The sequence below is a fragment of the Haliotis rufescens genome, unplaced genomic scaffold (assembly GCF_023055435.1).
Source record: "Haliotis rufescens isolate VD_foot unplaced genomic scaffold, xgHalRufe1.0.p SCAF_39, whole genome shotgun sequence".
Classification (NCBI taxonomy): Eukaryota; Metazoa; Mollusca; class Gastropoda; order Lepetellida; family Haliotidae; genus Haliotis; species Haliotis rufescens.
In genome coordinates this window covers 2,274,949-2,298,468 of record NW_025964101.1, presented here as the reverse complement: position 1 = coordinate 2,298,468, position 23,520 = coordinate 2,274,949, and the positions used below count along the sequence as shown (strand labels likewise).

At 44.7% G+C, this 23,520-nt stretch overlaps 2 protein-coding genes across 3 annotated transcripts; one reads left to right on the top strand and one right to left on the bottom strand.

Annotated features, from left to right (window-relative positions):
- Positions 1–1,561: 1,561 nt before the first annotated feature.
- Positions 1,562–12,707, top strand: LOC124147171 (vitelline envelope sperm lysin receptor-like). The gene is made up of 10 exons (XM_046517785.2): positions 1,562–1,671; positions 3,308–3,359; positions 4,892–4,934; positions 6,193–6,374; positions 7,270–7,424; positions 8,745–8,893; positions 9,848–9,935; positions 10,801–10,954; positions 11,352–11,394; positions 12,538–12,707. Exons 1-10 carry the CDS (start codon positions 1,616–1,618, stop codon positions 12,606–12,608), a joined length of 993 nt encoding a protein of 330 aa, XP_046373741.2. The 5' UTR covers positions 1,562–1,615; the 3' UTR covers positions 12,609–12,707.
- A 1,945-nt stretch (positions 12,708–14,652) lies between these two features.
- On the bottom strand, positions 14,653–23,015 carry LOC124147209 (aldo-keto reductase family 1 member B1-like). 2 transcript variants are annotated; one of them, XR_006862766.2, is made up of 10 exons: positions 22,913–23,015; positions 22,049–22,210; positions 20,392–20,508; positions 19,887–19,964; positions 19,017–19,139; positions 18,179–18,285; positions 17,242–17,323; positions 16,626–16,709; positions 15,540–15,937; positions 14,653–14,887 (listed from the first exon to the last, which is right to left on the bottom strand). XR_006862766.2 is itself a non-coding variant. In XM_046517845.2 (10 exons), exons 1-10 carry the CDS (start codon positions 22,994–22,996, stop codon positions 14,854–14,856), a joined length of 954 nt encoding a protein of 317 aa, XP_046373801.2. In that variant the 5' UTR covers positions 22,997–23,015; the 3' UTR covers positions 14,653–14,853. The 2 variants fall into 2 exon arrangements, 1 of the variants encoding a protein (XP_046373801.2); XM_046517845.2 differs by having other exon boundaries at positions 15,855–15,937.
- Positions 23,016–23,520: the final 505 nt, after the last annotated feature.

Here is a 23,520-nt window from a genome sequence, read left to right as displayed (position 1 = left end):
ATAGGAGAATGTCCGAAATCTCGCGATTATTTTCGCACGTGATCCATGAAGCTTGTTCGAGGCCGTTAGGCTGAGAAGAAGTTTCACGTGCGAAAATAATCGCGAGATTGAGGACTTTCTCCTACTTAAAACAAAGTTCGATCAAGTTAATGTCCCAAACTAATCTTCAAGTGATATTCACTATACTGTGCTATACTATGGGAGGGTGACCGCTCTTGTTTAACTAAAGGAGGGGAACCTTTCAAGGAAGACTATGGGACGATTAAGTACCCATACTCAAACTATTGGAGTGTTAGCAAAATGATTGCGTCTATCTAACTATCATTAAAGTTCACGTAACTTTTCTTTAACGTATGATAATTTTGGACAAAGTGTCACTTGAGTAATTGAGTGTAGACCCGTGAAGATCCGGGTTAGATTAGGTCTTCAGCAACCCATGCTTGCCGTAAAAGATGACTATGCTTGTCGTAAGAAGCGACTAGCGGGATCGGGTGGTCAGGCTCGCTGACTTGGTTGATGCATGTCATCGTATCCCAATTGCGTGGATCGATGCTCATGATGTCAATCACTGGATTATGACAGACCGCCGTCACATAACTGGAATAATGCTGAGTGCGGCGTTAAACAACAAACAAATATAATTTAACAAGTTTGAACTGTTTTTTATCTGTAAAATACATGTATGTTCATTTCAACAGACGTGCATGCACGGTGCTACATATAAGTGCAATATTGTTTTATGTTCACCCCATTTCCTCCCACAGTTCTATTATAACAAATGTCCTGGACACATTTGCTACATCAGCTAAGGTCGACGTCTGAGTCCGGTTCGAAAGAAAACAGAAATTGTCAGTCACAAAACATACTTTCTGGAAAGGTGTTATTTTTTTCAAAACAATAATTTAGGATCATAGTTTGTCCTAAAAAAATATCTGGTTTTGTAGCGAGGGATTCATAAAACATACTTTTGACCGGAAATGCATATGACTTTATTATTAGTGAGAGAGTTGGTTTTAACGCCGCTTTTAACAGACTGAGTATTACAGTTATATCACGGCGTGTCAGCTTATTGTAGGAGGAAAGCCCGAAGTGATGCAGGTCTCAGACGATTGCCACTTCGGGGAAACCCATGAGCACGTGTATGGTGCTGACAAACCTAGAAACATAATCGAGGCGAACCGGGATTCGAACCCACAATCATAGTTTCCTGGCGTGCCCAAAGGGACGCAACTCTGCACAGCGAATCGCGACGCCTTAGACGACCTGGCAACCCGTGGCCCCTTCTGGTTTTGTAACTAGCTGAAAATAGGTACCATATCTCGACGAAGCTGGTATGCAGGGAGTGTAGCTGAAACAGATCATCCTATTTGGTTAACAAAAATTAAAGTTGACAAACAAATACTTTTACAATTATCTCAAATGAATTCATCGCCTGCCTCCCTGCTTCATATTGTGTCTCGTCGTTTGTCCATGACACCCCATCTCCGACTAAAACTACGTTGCTTGTCGCATCACATCAGGTGCAATTAGGTCATGGGCAGGTCAGCGCGAGGAGCTTTCAATTGGTAAATCCGGGCATTTTGCAACAGACGCACGTGCAGGTAACAGATCGTTGATGTCCCCTGATGTGTGCGGTTGTGTAGCTGGTGCATTAAGAAGCAAGACGCTACGGTATGTTTTGTTTGTCTGCGTGGTCATTGAAGTACACTGTTTCCGCGAAAGTTTATTATTTTAGGGGAAGTTAGTGTTACATGAATGACCGTTTGAACCTGTCCGTTCAGCATACACACTCCATGAAACTTCATGATTAAAGCAATGATCGCTGCGCGCTTCTCGTGTCGGTAAAACGTCCGCCCGTAGCCCTGCCTCGAATTTAAAAAACCCGACAATATCTAGAAGCATTTAAGTAATTTATATTGGAAAAATTTGAAGCATGAGTTACGGGCTGAAATCTATCCCTCGTGTAGTGAGTGAGTGAGCTTTTAGCAATATTCCAGCAATATCACGGCGGGGGACAGAAATGGGCTTCACACATTGTACCCATGTCGGGAATCAAACCCGGGTCTTCGGCGTGACGAGTGACCGCTTTAACCACTAGGCTACCCGACCGCCCCTCCCTCGTATAGACTTCATTAGAAATATGAAATTGCATATTTTGAAACTACCAAACCCACCGTGTCTCCGTGAACTGTTTCGGGACCTTCCCCTAATATTGCATAATCAACTATTAATTCAAAACTTCGAAGCCCCAGAATAAACAAACAGTCTCGAGTATCTGTCGAAACAGATTCATTGGGCGTAAAAGAGAAAAATAGTGATGAAAATTATATGAACGGATCACTGAACATGAGTGATGACACCAGGTGTTCGCGACAAGGCTGTCCTGCTCTAATGGTAACACCTGGCACTCAAACGATTTGCATAAATATACGCTAGCTTGTTCCCTAACGCCGCACACAGCACTACACCTGCCGTACGACGGCCGGCAACCAAACGAGTCTGAACCAGGCAAAAAACAACCCTGTACATACAAATATAAATAATTTTAATCTAAATATATCAAAGTATCACCTTCAACAGAAAATTAGCTTAAACATTTGGGTCGTTCAAGATATAAACATTTTCCCAAATCCTGCAACGGAGGCCTTTTCACTATCCACCCAGGGAGATCTTAAATAAACTCCCCTCAACATACCCAATCGGAGTATTATAAACTTTTGACTATATTTAATTTAGGAAACGCATCCAAGATTCATTGTTAACTTCAAAATTTAAAAAACCCAATTGCCATCGCGAAACCTAACTACTGAAAATATTAAATTGACAGATTGTTTTTTGTTTTTTTTAATTGACTGAGCACACAATTTCCTTAAAAAAAATCTCCAAAAATATTCATGATCCCTAGCTTTTTTGTTCAGTATATTATACGGTGATTGGGGTACCAGGAACAAAAGCGTTTTGGAAAAAATACTCTCCGACTAACGTGATGGTTTCGACAGTACGACATGAAACTTAAATTGTTATTTTGTAAAAATCACTTGTCAATATGCGGCGTGGCACGTACCAGTGTAAGTGCAGGGTTGCGCCCAAGGAACCAATTATGACCGTTGTGTGTTGTGTGTTGGACATGGGTGATTGTATTGGGGGGTGTGTGGTGAGGGGGAGTAAATGAGTGGTGTGGGGTGAGTTGTTCATACTATATCCTGAGGTCCTCTGGGGGGAGAGGGGAGTACTCTGTGAAGGGTAATCTGACGCTGGTGACTTTAATACGATGTAGTAAACAATACCAAGACACTGCGCCATTCAGTTTCAGGACAGACATGGTTGCGGCGCACGCCCTGTTCACCCTTCTCTGCGCGGTGAGTGGACTTAGTTATAACTAGAGCTGTTTACTCCACGCATGTTTTGTATACATGTCTTGTGTATAAGGGGACCGCCTCCGTGGTCTAGTGGTAGAGCGTCCGCCCGGAGAGCGGAAGGTCAGGGGTTCGATCCCTGGCCGCGTCATACCAAAAGACGTTAAAAGATGGTACTTGTTGTTACCACGTCGCTATATAAGTGCTATAATCTTGGACGCGACGTTAAATCCAATTTCACCTCACCTTGTGTATAAGGGGCAGCCCCTTTGCTACCTCTTGCTTAGTAAAATAACTTGATGCATTTTTAATTTAGCTGAGTTAGATGTGAACAGTGTAAAGTCGTGAGACCCGTGAAGATCCGGGGTATGGCGACTATGCTTGTCCTAAGAGGCGACTAACGGGATCAGGGTAGCTGTCTTGGTTGATGCATGTCATCGTATCCCAATTGCGTTGATCAATGCTCATGATGTCAATCACTGGATTGTCTGGTCCAGACTCGATTATTTTTCAGAGCGCCGTTATATAGATGGACTATTGCTGAGTGCAGCGTAAACAACAAACAAACAAACACTGCCCATGAAACAGATGATAGGTCATGTGGGGATTCCGGGTTAGAATAGGTCCCCAGAAACATGTGCTGTCGGCAGAGGCGACCAGTTCGGTCGGGTGGACAGACTCGGAACAATCATGGTTTGTTTAACGCCGCACTCAGCAATATTCCAGCTGTATGACGGCGGTCTGTAAATAATCGAGTCAGGACCAGACAATCCAGTGATTGATGTCAAGCAATTGGGATACGATGACATGCATCAACCAATGCATACGCGAACCTGTCCTACCGTTTTCGTTCTAAGTCGCCTGTTACATGCATAGTCGCCTCTTACGACAAGCATGGGTTGCTAAAGACCCAATTCTAACCCGGAGAACAATCATGGTATCGAATTTTGCCATGATCGTGGTTCACACATATGTGATCAAAGTGACGTCACAAGTTGACTCCATGGTCGTTGATCAGTTGCGTAAGTTCGTATGAAGAAACTTTAGAGACTAATTTTGGTGGCCCAGTAAGTTGTCTAAGGCGCCGCAATTCACTGTGCAGAGTTACGTCCCCATGGCACGCCAGAAATCTTATCGCAGGTTCGGACCCCGGTTCGACCGATTAAGATTTCCATGTTTGTCAGCACGAGCTTGTGGGTTTCACCAAAGTGGTAAACGTCTGAGACCTGCATCACTTCGGTCTTCCCCCAGATTAAGACGGCACGTCGTGATATAACCGGAATATTGTACAAAGCTGAATTAAACCCAGCTCAGGGGCGGTCGGGTAGCCTAGTGGTTAAAGCGTTGGCTCGTCACGCCGAAGACCCGGGTTCGATTCCCGACATGGGTGCAATGTGTAAAGCATATTTCTGGTGTCCCCCGCCGTGATATGGATGGAATATTGCTAAAAGCGGCGTAAAACCATACTCACTCACTAACAAAACCCCGCTCAGTCGTTCAGGCGCAACTCTATACCTTATTTTTCAACATTTCAGTCAACCGTCTGGGCTGCCATCCCCAAAGGCTACATTTTGAAAGGTAGGAAAATGTTAAGTGTGGCATGTTTGTGTTTCAAATACGAAATGTGTGGGGAGATAACAATATAAGGGTCTAACTACATCCCATAGTTATAATCACCGGCATCCATGTTTTGTTTTGGGGCACTTTTTTCATTTTATGGTGCAAGGATTTTTGCTAACATTTGCTTGGGTCTGTCAAAATAAAACAAAATGTGTGTATTTCAATATTTCTTTATTTCATTTGTTGGGCCATGAAGAGTGAGTATGGTTTTACGCCGCTTTTAGCAATAATCAAGCAACATCACGGCAGGGGACACCAGAAATGGGCTTCACACCAGAAATGGGCTTCACACATTGTACCCACGTCGGGAATCAAACCGGAATCTTCGGCGTGACGAGCCAACGCTTTAACCACTAGGCTACCCGACCGCCCCGGTGCATGAAGATGTTTGGGACATTCGGGCTGGTTTGGCAAAACAACGTGTTGAGTGTTGGAAGTTGACTGAGTTTGGTTTAACGCCGCTTTTAACAATATTCCAGTTATATCACAGCGTGTCAGCTTAACGTGGGAGGAAAGCCCGAGGTGATGTAGGTCTCAGACGTTTACCACTGCTTCAGCAATTGACATTGACACAATTCCCTGTTTAATATGCATACACATCCTTAATTTAAATTCCGCATGATATATTTTCAGTTGTGTAGTGATGTAATTGAGTTTGCTTGAACAGTTTTGGTTGTAAGGAAGCCTGACGTCATCCAAGATTATCCCGGGCCCCTTCGCAACCACTGCTCCCTTTTTGAGTACGATTCAAAAGCAATGAGTGAGTGAGTTTAGTTCAGCTTCTAACAGTATTCCAGTTATATCACGGCCAACCAGCTTAATGTGGGAGGAAAGCCAAGACGTGAAACACACCAGCAGGGGTATGGCGCTGACAAACCTGGAAAGATTTTTTGAGCGAACCAAAGTGGTAAAGGTCTAAGACCTGCATCACTTCAGGCTTTCCTCCCACATTCAGCTGACGCGCCATACAACTGGAACACTGTTCAAAGCGGCGTTAAACCCAACCCACTGACTCAACCTAAAAATCATTTGATTGGATCCAGTGTTGGCGACCATCTAGAGAAGCAGTGTTCATGCACAACGTTCCAGGGGGTGTCGGTGGTAAATTATCAACATGAAATTGTAGATATTTCCAACGAGTTCGTGGATATATGAAACTAATTTAAGAAGGGATCGTGCTTAACATTTTTTCAGGCTGATACGGTAATGATTTCAGTGAAGCCCGCCTGTGGCAGTGACGGGGTTGTTGATGCGACAATAACGGTGACCTCGGACTTAGAGGTGAAGGCAACGGCTAAGTGTGCTGGCGGATTGGTGGACTTCGGAAACCTTGACTCTGCCAACCTTCAACTTTCTGTGTCATACCCAGGTCACGGGACATCAAAATGCGTCTTTGTGGTAAGACCTTTTTAAAAATTAAATCAGTGTACTTACATTAGTTGACCCGTGAAGATCCTGGGTTGCTTGCCGTAAAAGTCGATCGTGCTTGGCGAGAGAGGCCACTAACGGGATCGGGTGGTCAGACACGCTGACCTGGTTGATGCATGTCGTCGTATCCCAACTGCGTCGATCAATGCTCATGATGTCAATCACTGGATTGTCTGGTCCAGACTCGATTATTTACAGACCATCGTCATATAACTGGAATATTGCTGAGTGCGGCGTATAACAATAAATAAACAAACTTACACAAGTCTACTTGAAGTTAAGGACCACCCTATTCTTTCATTTTATTACAACGAAACTGTTTCGGTATGACAGATTAACTTTATATAGCGATATGCTCTTTATCTTTTGAGCAGTGGGGCATTGGGGTTAGCCTAGAGCTTTCTTTCGACACGTCTAAGACCCGGGTTTGATTCCCCACATTGGTACCACTTGTGAAACCTATTTCTGGTGTCCCCCCGTCGTGAGTTTGCTGGAATATTGCTAAAAGCGGTGTTAAACCATACTCACTCACTCACTCGTTTGAGTAGTATGTCACAAAGTTCAGCTTCGACGCCCTCCCACCATTGTCTGATCAGACCTTAAGCCAATGATATTGTGTTCGTTTTGTTTGTTGTTTAACGCCGCACTCAATAATCGAGTCCCGATCAGACAATCCAGTGATTGATATCATGGGCATCGATCCACGGAAATGGGATACGATGAGATCCATCAACCAAGCCTGACCACCCGATCCCATTAGTAGCCTATACGACAGCTAAGTGTCAATTAACGGAGTGCGGCGGTGTACAAGAAACAAGTGATGATACCGGATGACACAACTGTAAAAACAATAATTCGCCTTCAGCAACGCCCCGGGGCCAAGGTGTACACGGTCGACGTCGTGGTGGCGTACGGCGAGCCAGGCAGCCTCGTTCATCAAAGAACTGAAGAGGTCACCTTCACCTGCACGTTTGGCTCCAGAGGCAAAGACAAAAGTCCTTCACAGAAAATGGCAGACAGGTTTGTCTGCACATCAGGAATCTGTTAGTGCTTCCAGTATAAGGGAGGAACCATTTGACTTGTACAGAATGGGAGGGAAGAGTTGGGAACAATCTGGTTTTTTAGCTAGCCGTATCCAAGAAACTATTTATTTACTGTGAACCATCAAACAATCTATTTCTTTTCACTATTAACACAAAACATATGACATTAGGGTTTGGGTTTTCTCAAAACAAAATGTTCATTTGGGGCATAGACACATGAAGATCCTGGGTAGAATAGGTCTTCAGCAACCAACGCTTGTCGTAAATGGCGACTATGCTGTCGTAAGAGGCGATTGGATGGTCAGGCTCACTGACTTGGTTGATGCATGTCATCGTATCCCAATTGCGTGGATCGATGCTCATGATATCAATTACTCGATCGTCTGGTCCAGATTTGATTATTTGCGGACCGCCGTCATAGAGCTGGAATATTGCTGAATGCGGCGTTAACAAATAACGTGTACCCAGACAGGGGCGATGGGCTAGCTTGGTGGTTCCACCTTTCGCACGTCACACTCGATTCCGTGTGTCGCCCATCGTGATATTGCTTGGAGTGTTGCCAAGGTGGTGGTAACCATGGACAAGCTGGATTTCGAAAGTTATTCCGAAAACCGAATAGTTGTACGTCCTTTCGGCAATACCACGGCCGCGTCATACAAAACGACGTTAAAAGTGGTACTTGTGACCCGGCCTAGTGCTCGGCATTAAGGGGCTAAAACAAGGCCTGGTCGGTAAACTGTCTGAGCGGGGTGTCCATGTTAAACTGCGGCATACTATCTAAGTCAGCTGGCACTATAAAACCGAAATACGTCCGGACAAGCAACTACACACACGTACTCACGATCTTTTCACTCGCTATATGAGTGAAATAATATGAAATAATATGACTTTAAACCCTAGTTTACTCTCCCTTGGGACCGCCTTCGTGGTCTGGTGGTAGAGCGCCCGCCTGAGAGCGGAAGGTCCGGTGTTCGATCCCCGGCCACGTCATACCAAAAGACGTGAAAAGATGGTACTTGTTGTTACCCTGCCAAGCGCTCGATATTGACGGCCGTAAATAAGGCCTCGTCGGTACACTGAGTGGGGTATTCATGGTAAACTGCCGCATGGTATCTCAGTGGGCTAGCACAATTCAATCGGCATCAGCCCGGACTAGTACAAGCAGCCATACACATGCAGGTAGCAATATAAGTGCAATAATCTTGGACGCGACGTTAAACCCCATTTCACCTCAACTAATTCAGTGCTTCACCTGAGGTTACATTCTTCATAGCCCTGTCGTTGTGTTCTGTTACAGTCTGATTGCTCCTATAGTTCTGGAGCAGAACGCGGGCACGGAAGCGAAGAAGACATCGTTTGCACTGTTTTTGACCGATATCCTTCGCAGACCAATAAAAGACCCAGTCGGCCTTGGTCGGGTAGTTCAGCTGATAGCAAAAAGCAGCGGTTTGTATTGTGATGGCTAAATCATGCATGGGAATGTCTGTCTGCTTAACCACCACTTCTTAACCTGAGTTCTAATGTGTTTGTAAATTCTGAACTTTGAGTGGCCCGGTCGTCTTAGGAGCAGGAAGGTGTTGCGAAATTTGCTGCGAAATTTATTCGTCCCGATTATGTTTCTAAGCTTGCCAGCATCATACCCGGGTAAACGTCTAAGACCCGCATCACTACTCGTCTGGCTTTCCTACAATATTAAGCTTACACGCCGTGATATAACTAGAATACTGTTAAAAGCGGCCTTCAACACAACTCACTCCAAGTTTTAGTTATGACATGAGTGTGGTCCCGTCGTTCCAGGTGCCACAGTTTGCTGTGCAGAGTTGCGCCCGTCGTTCCGGGCGCCACAGTTTGCTGTGCAGAGTTGCGCCCGATGTTCCGGGCGCCACAGTTTGCTGTGCAGAGTTGCGCCCGTTGTTCCAGGCGCCACAGTTCGCTGTGCAGAGTTGCGCCCGTTGTTCCGGGCGCCACAGTTTGCTGTGCAGAGTTGCGCTCGTTAGGCCGAATACTTTTATCGCAGGAATATGATGAATGCCATACTCTAGAGCTTCCCATTTGAAACAGAATCACGACATCTCGCAAATAATAATAAACGAAGCTGCATGTGTGCTAATACTAAATTAATATCAAACACGTGAAGATCCGGGTTAGAAAAGGTCTTCAGCAACCCATGCTTGCTGTAAAAGGCGACTATACTACGTAAGAGGCGACTAACAGGATCGGGTGGTCAGGCTCGCTGACTTGGTTGATGCATGTCATCACTGGAGTGTCTGGTCCAGACTCGATTATTTACAGACCGCCGTCATAAAGCCGGAATATTGCTGAGTGCGGCGTTAAACAACAAACAAATAAAACTCGGCTCCCATTATACTTTCACCATTGTTTTGTGTTTGTTTATTCCAGGCGGGATGGGAGAAAAGGGTTTCCAACCAACGTCTTGCGATGCAGTCGGGTCCGCGCCTGGTTCACGATACGCCATTCTGAGAGGAGGGTATGACTTAACCCATGAGCCCTACGTTGAGACATGGACACTGAGACATGACAACTCACATCTGAAAGATGTTTGGCAGTTTACAGTTCAAAATGAGGTGGGGGCATGGTTTGCCCAGTTGCCTAAAGCGTCGCAATTCGCTGTGCAGAGTTGCGTCCCTTCGGCGCGCCCGAAATCTATGATCGTGGGTTACAATCCCGGTTCGCCCCGATAATGTTTCTAGGTTGTCAGCACCATACCCGTTCTCGTGGGTTTCACCAAAGTGGTAAACGTCTGAAACCTGCATCACTTCGAGTTCTCTTCCCACATTAAACTGACACGCCGTGATATAACTAGAACATTGTTCAAAACGGCATTAACCCCAACTCACTCACTACCTCAAAATGAGGTTAAATCCTCGTTAGGTTTACCACTGTTCCCATTCGCACATACCTTGGAGAATAGGTCCCAGTAACACATGAATCTTGTTCACACGGTAAAATTCGAAAGAAAGGTTGGGGACACGGATGGCCGAGTCGTCTAAGGCGCCGCGATTCGCTGTGCAGATTTGGGTCCCTTTGGGCACGCCAGAAACCTATGATTGTGGGTTCGAATCCCGGTTCTCCCTGATTATGTTTCTAGGTTTTTCAGTACCATACCCTTGCTCGTGGGTTTCACCGTAATCGTCTGAGACCTGCATCACTTCGGGCTTTCCTCCCACATTAAGGTGTGTGTGACTATGGTTTGAGTGGGGGCGATCGGGATGGGGCGTGCAGCGTTACTTAACTTCATAACTCTTGATAGGGATTATTGTATGGTATATACAATTTACCTACTTCAAATGCAGGCGTATATTAACAGGATTAAGTATTGCATATTTTTACAGGTGCGGAGACGGAATTGTTTTTTCGAAGGACGATGGTTTTTCAACATTTGGCCTGGTTGCATCAAGTCCGTTTTTTAAAGCGTTGAGTATAGCCAGCAGCACAGACGTCAAATTCGAGTGCAACTTCACTCTGTGTTCGGAGAAGTGCGATGGGGTAAGATGAAAGATGCTGAAACTTGGTCACCTACGCTACAAATTGTCACCTATACTACTCAAAAGAAGTTAAGGACCACCCGATTTTTGCATATGACTGAAGTTAATCTGTCAGTGCATGGGGCGGTGGGGTAGCCTTGTGGTGGTGGGGGGGGGGGGGGGGGGGGAGGGGGGGAGGGAGACACGGGTGGCTGTGTCGTCCAAGGCGCCGCAATTCGCTCTGCAGAGGGGGGGGGGGGGGAGGGGGGAGGGAGGCACGGGTGGCTGTGTCGTCCAAGGCGCCGCAATTCGCTCTGCAGAGTTGCGTTTTGTCGGATATCTGTGGTACTTTGAACCGCATGAGATTGCTCTGGAGATCTAAAATACCAGTATAAAGTTTTTATTGTTTAATTTTTTAGAGTTCCTGTGAAGCAGCCCGAAGACGCAGAGAAACACGGGAAGGTGTGAATTCGAAATAAATATAACATTGAAATTTGTTTCTGAAATATGAATTTTGGGCGACCGAGCTTGTCGATTTGTCAAGATAAATGATTATATGTATAGTTTAACTAACCCGAGAGGTATCTGTCTTCATATTTGGACGATGTTGCGGCGATGGAATATTTACAACTAGTATACTTGCCGCCATAATCGCGGAGACCGCGTGGCACTGGCCACATCGCAGGGCGTCTCACAGACCACATAACTCGGACACCATCTCGGGATCGGGTGGTCAGACTCGCTGACTTGGTTGATGCATGTCATCGTATCCCAATTGCGTGAATCGATGCTCATGATGCCAATCACTAGATTGTCTGGTCCAGACTCGATTATTTACAGACCGCCGTCATCTAGCTGGAATTTTGCTGAGTGCGGCGTTAAACAACAGACATACACCATCTCGATCCACATTCGCCTCACATAGTAATGACAAAGATCATGCTGACTCTGAGAGCAACAGGACGTGGTCTTGCTGGAACACTGGTATCTTGAGTATTTGATCCATAAACACATGCTTATGATCTTGTCGGAATTGTACAATGGATTTCTTATGCATTTTGGAAGTGTTGATTATCACTGTTGCAATACATGTTGATTTTCATCTGTCGAACACTGCCTGGTACACTGACATCAACTGGCCCGCGCGTCTTTTTTTTCGAAATACAGACCTCAATGCCAGTATTTGCCACAGCATTGAAGAATGACAAGAATGCGTCCTTCAGTGAAGCGACGGATCCTCACACTTCACTCGTACGTCCCACTCTCCCAGCTGCCGGATCTAACATGAAGTAGACTATGATAGTCCGGGGTTCGGTCCCCGGCCACTCTCCCAGATGACGGATCTAACATTAAGTAGACTATGATTGAGTTCGGGGTTCGATCCCCGGTCGCGTCATACCGAAAGACTTTAAGAGATGGTACTTGTTGTTGCCCTGTCTGGCGCACGCACGCACGTGTGCATGCACTTCGCTATGTAAGTGCAATAATCTTTGAAGCGACGTTAAACCCAATTTGACCTCACCTTACCTCACCTCACCTAAGTAATATTGAAACGATTGTTCGCGAATCGATTAAATTTATTTGAAAACAATTTTATTCTTGCAGATCCTGCGCCTGTTGCGGAGCACCAAGTAATGATGGAGACGAGAGTGTTTGAAGTTGACACAAGGCGTTAACGTTCTTTAGCTAAAAATGTCAGGTCGATGCTATCCTAAGCAGTTACAAAGTGAATTCAAACTGTGGGTGTAGCGAGAAATAAAAAAATATGAAACACATTATGCGGACTGATATTTAGGTCACCTGGGCCAAAGGTTCAAGTTCTTTCGTCATGGTCAACCATTGTTCGTTGTGAAAGTTGACAAACTTCTTTATTCTGTCAGCGACGTTTCGGTACATATGAGTATAGGGTGAGTGAGTATGGTTTTACGCCGCATTTAGCAATACTCCATCAATGTCACGCCTGGGAACACCAGAAATGGGCTTCACATATTGTACCCATGTGGGGAATCGACCCGGATCTTTCACGTGACGAGCGAACGCTTTAACCATTAGGCTTACCAACAAGTGTCTTCTGAGCAAGTGATCTGCAGCTGAGAAGGACATGGTTATAGCCAAGAGTTAGAGATTAGCACACAAAAATACCAAGAGGAAAACAAGGGCGACAAATGGCGACAAATAAAGTGATGAAGCTTGTAACAAGATGGTTTGCTTGCAGGGCACGGTTTTGTTTTGTGTGCCTAACGCCGTATTCAGCAACATTCCAGCTATATGACAGCGGTCTGTACACAATTGTCTGGACTAGACAATCCAGTGATTGACACATATGAGCATCGATCTACGGACTACGATGACATTCATCAACCAAGTCCGTGAGCCTGACCACCCGATCCAGTTAGTCGCCTCTTACCACAAGCACAGTCGCCTTATTTACGGCAAGGATTGGTTGTTGACGATCTCCGACCCAGGTGACGGGTCTGCATGGTTCGGTTTCATTGTGATTCCTGTTGAGGTACCGTGGATCGGGACCGCCTCCGTGGTCTTGTGGTAGAGCGTCCGCCCGGAGAGCGGTAGGTCCGGGGTTCGATCCCCGACCGCGTCATACCAAAATACGTAAAATATGGTACTTGTTGTTACCCTGTCTGGCGCTCGGCATTAAGGGGCTAAAACAAGGACTGGTCGGCTCGAAGTCAGTATACTGTCTGAGTGGGGTATTCATGTTAAACTGCGGCATGGTATCTCGGTGAGCTAGCACTATAAATCGGCATCAGTCCGGACTAGTACAAGCAGCCACACACACACACACACGTGCATGCACGTCGCTATATAAGTGCAATAATCTTGGACGCGACGTTAAACCTCACCTCACCTCACCTCACCTCACCTCACCTCACCTCACCTCACCTGGTTACATGGCCATGTGCGTGTCATTGTCCCCGACGGCGTATACCATTACTCATGTTGTGTCATGGAGTCAGCCTGACCCAGGGTGGTCAACATACAGGCTCGCGTGATTCGCGGTATATATTGCTGACTGTGGCGTTAACAATATTCACTTGTTCGGATTCCCGAAATTTACTCACATGGGCTGCGAGTGGCTTGCAACTTTTCCTGCCACCAAACAATGCCTCTCAATGTTGGCGGGGACACGGTAGGCTCGGTCGTCCAAGGCGCCACACGTCGCTGTGAAGAGTTGTGTCCCTTAGCATGCCGGGAGCGTATGATCACTGGTTCGAATCCCTGTTCGCCGCGATTTTCTTTCAGGTTTTTCAGCACCAAACACGTTCTCGTGATTTTACAATATGGTAAACGTCTTAGACCTATTTCAGGCTTTCCTGCCACATCAAACTGAATTAACTGAAATACTGTTAAAAGCGGCGTTAAACCCAGCTCACTGTCTCAATATTGGTGTTATTACCAAAGGATGCGTACACTGAAAGTGATCCGGGTGGTGAATGTCTTCAGCAACCCATGCTTGCCATGAGTGGCGACTATGCTTGTAAGGGGCTACTAACGGGATCGGGTGGTCAGGCTTGCTGACGTGGTTGATGCATGTCATTGTCAGCCAATTGCGTAGCTCGATGCTCATGATGTCAATCATTGGATTGTCTGGTCCAGACTCGACTATTTACAGACCACCGTCATGTAGCTGGAATTTTGCTGAGTTCAGCGTTAAACAACCAAAACAAAACACTGAAACTCGTATGAAGATTTATCCGGTTTGTTTTTAATCAGATATCAATAAACAAAACAAGTTAGGGATCATGAAATGTTTTTATACACCGCACACATTTAAAGAAACTCACCACACAAAAATATCCGGCGAGTCATGATCCCTTACTTATTTTGCTAAGTATATATGATACTCCTTTTAGGCGTGAACCAGTATTCCAGGGAAGGCGAACGTCCAGGTGATGTCCAGTCTCATTTGAAAGGATAATAAGGGTGATCTTTGAATCTGTAAGAAAAAAGTGTATGTGATCCAACATTATAAAATTACAAAGTCAAACATAACCAAAAATGTTATTAGAAATAAAAGGCTCTTTTCAATTGAAGTTCACTTCATTCAGATAAATGTATCACAGACAGTACAGTACATATGACTGCAATGCAAAATGTGTCTCGTAAAGTCTCGTAAGGCCTCGTATGGCCACGCATTATCTTCAGATGAAAGCTGTAAAATACTATTCAAAAGAAGTTGAAGAACACATGATTTGTTCCTAGAACTAGCTAATGTCATCGCCGGTGCGTATCTCAAACACAGCCTCCAGTTGTGAGAGTTCATGAAGTTATTTTGATTAGAATTTATACCGCCTACATGTTCTAGTGGTAGAGCGTCCGCCCGGCGTCATCCCCAAAACGTTAAAAGATGGTAGTTGTTGTTACCCTGCCTGGCACTCGGCATTAAAACAAGGACTGATCGGCTCGGAGTCAGTATAGTGTGTCTGAGTGGGGTATCCATGTTAAACTGCGGCATGGCCTCTCAGTGGGTTAGCACTATAAACTCGGCATTAGTCCGGACTAAAAGACGCACACGCACACACACATACGCACGTCGCTATATAAGTGCAATAATCTTGGACGCGACGTTAAAGCCCTTTTAATCTAACCTGATTAGAATATATACAGCATGACACTTGAGATCTCTCTTCCTCGAGAGATTACATGTATATCCCATGTCCCTCGACACTAAGCTGCGTGTGAGGTGCACCGGAAGAGGATTGGCTGGTCGGGCCTTGTCCTGGTTGTTTGCGTGTAAGCACACCCCGACGGCGTCAAACGTTCCTGATATCAATCACTGGTTCATCTGTCCCAGGGTCAATAACTTCAAGCTGCCGTGTGTAGCTGAAGTACTGCAGACTGGCACTAAATGACATTCCCTCACTCACTCGAGCAGCACTACAACACGACAGGAGCATACTGACTGGGAAGTCGGGTTGAATCTGTAGTTGCGGTTGAGAGAAGTAATCTTCTTCATATCCTCGCCACTGAGAGCAAAGTCGAACACCTGAAATCAAGATAAAGAAATATTACATCGGATCCAGTAACCATGGGGACATTCAAGGTCAGGCCATTGCCAGAACATACCAAACACAACATGTTCAATACAGGGATTTGGTTGGGGATCCACTGGCTGGCTGTGATTGTTTTGAACATAATATAATTTGTGGACCAAAATGATGGACCAAAATGAGTTTGCTTCAGGTTGACTTGTGTGTCAGTATTTACCTTGAATCTCCCGGCACGAAACCCGTGAGCATGTACACATTACCCAAATGATAACAATACTACTCAAAACAAGTTAAAGAACACTCACAATTGGTTTGATTTTTGTTATTGTTTAACGCCGCACTCAGCATTATTCTCGCTATATGACGGCGGTCTGTAAGAAATCGAGTCTGGACCAGACAATCCAGTGATTGACATGATCGACCTACGCAATTCGGATAGGATAACATGTATCAACCAAGTCAGCGAACCTGACCACCCGACCCCGTTATATTAGCCGCCTCTTACGACAAGCAACCTTATTTAGGTACCGGTAATTCATTAGAGGGAGGATGGTCATGGAACGAGTACTGGGGGCATTGAAAAAAGTTACTTAGACCAATCATCCCCACCAGTCCCTAAATAAAAACCGTAAACGGAACGTGATGCGTCTTCTATCTTTAAATTCCAACTCCGGGTCCCCCCACCTGCACATTCTCTGTGATGTACTGGGGTATCACACTGCTGGGTATGACGGCATAGCCACGCTGTATTCCCCACCTCAGAAGAATCTACAAGAAATAAATATACTCATGGAATAAAAAAGGGAACTCGGAAACAGGTTTTATACTGCTGTGTCAAATATACTGAAATAACAAATATAAATGTGACCATATGTTTATTTATTATCATGTGATTTTCGAAGCGCGTTACACAAATCACCTCCTTGATATTCTTTGAAGATTTAATTGTGTCGACTAATAATCCATATTCAGGTCCGCGAGATCTCCCGCGAATCTCACTGTTGGTAATCACGTGACACAGGACATGCTATTCCTACGAACATGGCGTCTATTGTTTACCAGACAACTTGACTCGCATTCTCTTTCAGTAAACAGCTATTTTATCGGGGGATGTACACTTAATATACTTGTGAGATGTCGCTGTGATGAACGGAAATGAACACATACGCATTTTGGTCACTCAGCGGTGAATTTGATAGTAGCCATTTTGTAATTTCGCCTGTCTTTGTCACATGAGCACAGAATGAAACGGAAAGTCCAGAGTAGAATGAAACAAACTTATAGAAACTTAAACGCCTACCTGAGCAGGTGTTTTATCGCATTTCCTGGCAGTCTCCACAATCCTTGGGTTCTCCATCAGACTTGGCGCATTTGATGGTGTACTGCATGCCAACACACAACACGGAATTATGAACACATTAACAGGTAGCAAATCAGGAGAAAGACTGTCGTGTGAATGACAAGTTAAATTATGGAGGGAAAAGACACAAAGTAATATCATTTTGGTCTCTAAGATCGTTGAAATGGGGATTTGTTTTATGTGTGGATGTCACTGTGATTGTTGATGCCGTTCGGATCTGACAAAAATATCAGGTGGCAATTTCCTAATTCAGACTCAATGAGTTCATAGTTCAATGATCCCGTGAAGATCTGGGTCAGAATTTTAGGTCTTCAGCAACCCATGCTTGACGTAAGAGGCGACTATGCTAGTCGTAAGGGGCGACTAACGGGATCGGGTGGTCAAGCTCGTTGACTTGTTTTATTCATCATCGTATCCCAATTGCGTAGGTCGATGCTCATGAAATCAATCACTTGATTGTCTGGCCCAGACTCGATTATTTACAGACCACCGCCATATGACTGGAATATCGCTGAGTGCGGCGTTAAACAACAAACAAACAACCAAACATAGTTCAACGAGGGGGCACGGGTGACGCAGTTGCCTAAGGTTGAGTCGCGACCTTTAGGCGTGCCAAATACCAATGAACATGGGTTCGAATCCCCGTTCGTCCAGATTGTTTCAGGTCAGCACCATACCCGAGCTCTTGGATTCCGCCAAAGAGTTGAACATCATCACGGCTTTTCTGCTAAATACTGCTAATACTGCTAAAAGCGGCGTAAAACCATACTCACACAGTCACACTCAAGAGTTACTGTTCAAAGAGATATCAACCCAGATTCGCTGATAATTTCTATGGAAGAAAATGGGAATATGAGCACCTACTTAGATAACGTACTATATCATATTCGGGCCGCCAAGTGGGGAATACCCCGTCACTGTAGTTCCATGAGCACTGCAGAATTCCAAGAGTTCCTCGTTGGTGAGATATGGCGTCACTTCGATCTGAAAACATACATCTTCTGTGGCACAGTGGTCGCATTATAAACACAGGAAGAAACGTCACGGTGGATGAACAGTGGGGTGTTTTGTTTTTGGTTTGTTGTTTGACGTCACAATCCAGTATTCCAGCCTATTTGACGGCGGTCTGTTCTCACCATGAGTGAGTGAGTGAGTTGGGTTTAACGCCGCTTTTAACATTATTCCTGTAATAACAAGGCGTGTCAGCTTAATGTGGGAGCAAAGCCCGAAGTGATGCAGTTCTCAGACGTTTACCATTTTAAGAAACCACGAGAAAGCGCATGGTGCTGAGAAAACAAGAAAAACAATCAGGGCGAAACGGGATTCGAACACATGATCGTTAGCAACCGACATGCCTATAGGACGCTACTCTTCACAACGAATTGCGGCGCCTTAGATGACTATGACTAGCCATGACTGAAGAGGGAAGAACACATACCATTTCAGCAACTGCATTACTTTGTGAAGATCCGTGTTAAAATATTTCTTCAGCAACCCATGCTGGTCGTGAGAGGCGACTAACGGGATCGGGTGGTCAGCATCGCAAACTTGGTTGATGCATGTTATGGTATCCCAATTACATGCGCATGATGTTTAATCACTTGATTGTCTGGTCTAGATTCGATTATTTACATTTATTTATAGCTGGAATTTTGCTGAGGCGTTAACAACAACAACAAACAAACAAACAATTTGCAACTAACAAGTCTACAAACCTGCAGCACAGCCGGTTGATAGCGGATGCTGGGCATGTTCAGGAGGCGCTCCAGCTGCCCCAGGTTGAAATTGGCAACCCCAATAGACCTTACCAGACCCCTGTCAATCAGATCTTCCATTGCCTGTAATAGACTGTAGTTTCAATAGGCACTGATGTACGGTGGTAGAATGCAAAAGGTACATGGTGCTTGCAAGCCTGTAAAAAATAATGAGCTGCGTCTGCGACAGAATCTTTTCCAGAATGATTAGAAATCTCTACTAAAAGCAGAGTCGTTTGTACGATTCCGACTATATCATAAGCTTGTGTGTATGACTCATTATCAAATAGTGATGACACCAGGTGTTCGCGAAAAGGTGACCCTTTTAAATTATCTTCCGTTTAGTGAGAGATGAGAATATGTTTTTTTATTATAGAAATGAAGTCAATGATAGTATATGATGAAGAGGTTATTCGAGTTTTGTTTTAAAATTGTTACAGTTGTGACTTTGACACATCTCCGAGTGAGATGGGACCGCCTCCGTGGACTTGTGGTACAGCGTCCGCCCCGACAGAGGAAGGTCTGAGGTTCGATCCCCTGCCGCGTTATACCAAAACACGTCAACAGATGGTACTTGTTGTTACCCTGCCTGGCGCATTAAGGAGATAAAACAAGGACTGGACGGCTCGGAGTCAGTATACGCCTGCACTGCGGCCTGCCTTCTCAGATGGCTAGGACTATAAAACCGTCATTAGTCCGGACTAGTACAAACTGCCACGCACACACACACACATGCACGTCGCTATATAAGTGCAGTGATTTTTATCGCAACGTTAAACCCCATTTCACCCCACCTCACCCAGTGGGAGAGAGAGAGTGCGCGGATCTCACCTGCCAGGTCTCCAAGTAGTCCACATCAGTCGGGACAAATGTAGCTTGAGTAAAATGTCCTCTTGAAGATTCATTATCCTGGTAAAATTACTATTGATTCATTAAACAGCATATATAAAGGCTCAGGCATAGACCATTATATATTTATCCTTTCTGTCACTGCTCCAAAATTTACCCTTTCTGTAACTGATTATATATTTACCCTTTTTGCAACTGCTTCAACATTTACCCTTTCAGTCACTGCTTTAATGAATACCCATTTTGCCACTGCATCAATGTTTACCCTTACTATTACTACTTCAATATTTACCCTATTGGACACAACTTTTACCCTTTATGTCACTGCTCCAGTATTTACCCTTTTGGACGATGCTTCAATATTTACCCTTTATGCCACTCCACCAATATTTACCCTTTCTGTCGCTGCTTCAATGTCACCACATACGAAACAACCACCCGCACCCTTCATCCACACCTCACATCAAATGGACGGTTCCAAACTTACTTCATGGCCCATCGGCCAGTGCATGAGGTAAAGGTCAAGGTAGTCAAGTTGAAGGTCACGTAGTGAATCTCTGCACATGCGTTCAACTTTGGAGGGCTCATGAAAGGTATTCCATAACTGCAATGGACACCTATAACACTCAATCATTGCAAACGTACCAAACAACGTGAATATACATGTATGCTGTAGTCCTCTGTGAAGTTTGCTTCAGTAGGTGTATTAATACTGTTTGTTCGTTTGTTTGTTGTTTAATGCCGCACAATATTCCAGCTATATGACGGTAGTCTGTAAATAATTGAGTCCGGACCAGACAATTCTGTGATTGACATCATGCGCATCGATCCACGCAATTGGGATACGATGACATGCATCAACCAAGTCAGCGAGTCTGACCACCCGATCCCGTTATTCGCCTCTTACAAACAGGCATAGTAAGTAGCCTCTTACGACAAGTGTGGGTTGCTGAAGACCTACTCTACCCCGGATCTTCACAGGTCGTCATGAAAAGGCAATCCAGTGATCTACATGTATATTATTAGCAGCCATACAGGCCTGACTGTCCAGTCCATGAAGTCATCTCCCTCGACCAACATACGAGGGGCGTTCAATAAGTTTTGCAACTTGGGCACTTGTGTTTACACAAACAATGTCAACTTGTGGAAGGGGTGACGCTAGTCACAACATCAGATGTTGACACCAATGCAGTCGTTGTTGACGTCTTTCTCGTCCTGCTCTTAAACGGTTTCGTACGGTCTGCTCGGAGATTTTGCGCAGTCCGGGTATTTGGGATGCGGCTAAGGTAGCTGTGGTCATCCTTTCACGTAATTGGTGCAGTCGGATGTAGCGATCTTTGGCGGGGTGGTTCCTCTTGGTCATCCCGGCCTTGGCCGATCACGTGTTGACACCGATCACATAGCCTTGTGATGGTGCTGGTCGCTACATTGAAAACCCAGGCTACAGCTGATCGTGATTCTCCTGCCTGCAAGGGGCCTATGACGTTGTTTCTTTGCACTTCTGTTAATCTTGTCATGTTGTTGAACTGTCACTGTTCGATTGACGCAGATGCCAGGCAATCATAAACCCTGCACTTTAATACCGTTCATAGTGATGCTGCACGTGCAGTGCGTGCAGCTCCATGGCCCTTTTGTTAATGCACTAGATGCGTTATCCCGAACCGTACGTGTTTCCCGACTGATGGTTTGCATGTCCCTGTGTGATCATTTTGATCCGGGATTTTTTTACTGACACTATAACACATTAAACCTCTTCGTTTTGCACCTCTTGGTCCGCTAATTTTGCTTATATGGTCAAACATATCCGTATTGCGTTACTTTTTTACTTGTATATATATTATATCATACCTCGGTGGCATGGCTCGGTGCTCACAATATCAATCACAGGGTTGTCTGGTCAATACACGACTATTCACTCTGAACATTTCGGTCTACAATAAGTACGACCATATGTACCGAGATAATAAGCATTCGAGATAATCGAATTCGACTCATCGGTGTTCGACAAAAATATATTATTATGATGATATGGGTTGAACTTCGTGTTAGGACCTTCACGTTTGTCTCCCTTGTTGTGCCACCAACAGCATTGTTGTCGCATGACGTCATGACATGATGACGTACCCTGTCCACAATTGACTTACCTTCGATGTCACAAAGAGCTGATCCCTCGTCACTGTACCGTCCGCTATCTTCTCTTTGATGGCGCCACCTACTTCCGGTTCCGTTGTATAGTACCAAGCTGTGTCGATATGCCGATAGCCACATGATATAGCAGCTTTAACTGCGGGCAACATCATGCCTTCCTACAGTGAGTGAGTGAGTGAGTGAGCTGGGTTTAACGCCGCTTTTAACAGTATTCCAGTTATATCACAGCGTGTCAGCTTAATGTGGGAGGAAAGCCTGAAGTGATGCAGGTCTCAGACGTTGACCACTTCGGTGAAACCCACGGGTATGGTACTGACAAACCTAGAAACATAATCGGGGTGAACCGGGATTCGAACCCACAGTCATAGGTTTCTGCGGCGCCGTAGACGTCTGGGCTACCCATGCCCCCGCCTTCCTACCAACACAAGCTGGTAAATATGCGAACATATGGTACAAGTCTAAACAGTGAATTGTCATATTTTTCAGGCGTAGTCTGGAATGGAAGTCGCCAGTTTGAAACTAGTGTCGTAACGATAAAGAAAGCTGCTTTCTGATTGGCTAATGTCGACTTGTTGTTGTCAAAGTGCGCGAAAGGTCGTTCTGACGTGACCCGTAATGGGATGTCCTCAGATCTTTGTTAGCAGTAGCGAGAACTAAGACCTGATTTTAATGAGATTGCTTGATGTCATGCCTAAATGGTCCAGTACATCAAATTACATTAATGCATTTGGAAAATTTTATAAATATAAACATTGAGGGTTTATAGTATTAATGGATCAGTCTACAAAAACGTTTTTCAAACAAACAGTTGACATGTGACACTTGTTTTATAATTACAGTTATTCAGAATATGATGTTACCTTCCTGTTTGCAAACGTCCCGAATCCTAACACCGGAAAAGAATAGCTAGTGTTGAGCCGTATACTTGGAACAGCAGACGCCATGTTGTATAAACAGATGTGACCTTTTCTCAAGGTCATAAGATAACATGACCTTGACAAGTAACAACCTATTGTCTTATCACCGTTTGCCTCTTAAAGATTAAAGGACTGTTAATTTGTTCGTGGGGCGACGTTGATGTAATCTGTGTGATACCAAATCCGCCTAAGTGATAGAGCTAGAATTCTCATATAAAGCAGAACCTGGAACTTTAGTTTTAAAAGTACATGTTGAAGTGAAAGTAAGAAAAATCATTGTACAGATTTTAATAACCTTAATGCATCAATAATAATATTGTTTACAAAATTTAGTTGTAAGAGCAAAAAGACGTTTGTCTGACGATTTGTCTGTACGCGTGTAAAACATCCACGTTAATGTTAATACAAGATAGATACTGATGGTTATTTTAAAACATGAACGCCAGTTAATATCTCTAATATCTGCCAAATATTCCATCGGGTGTAAAATGCAAAATAGTGATGAACATTAATCAGTGATGACACCTGGTGTTCGTGAAGCGGGTAAGCAT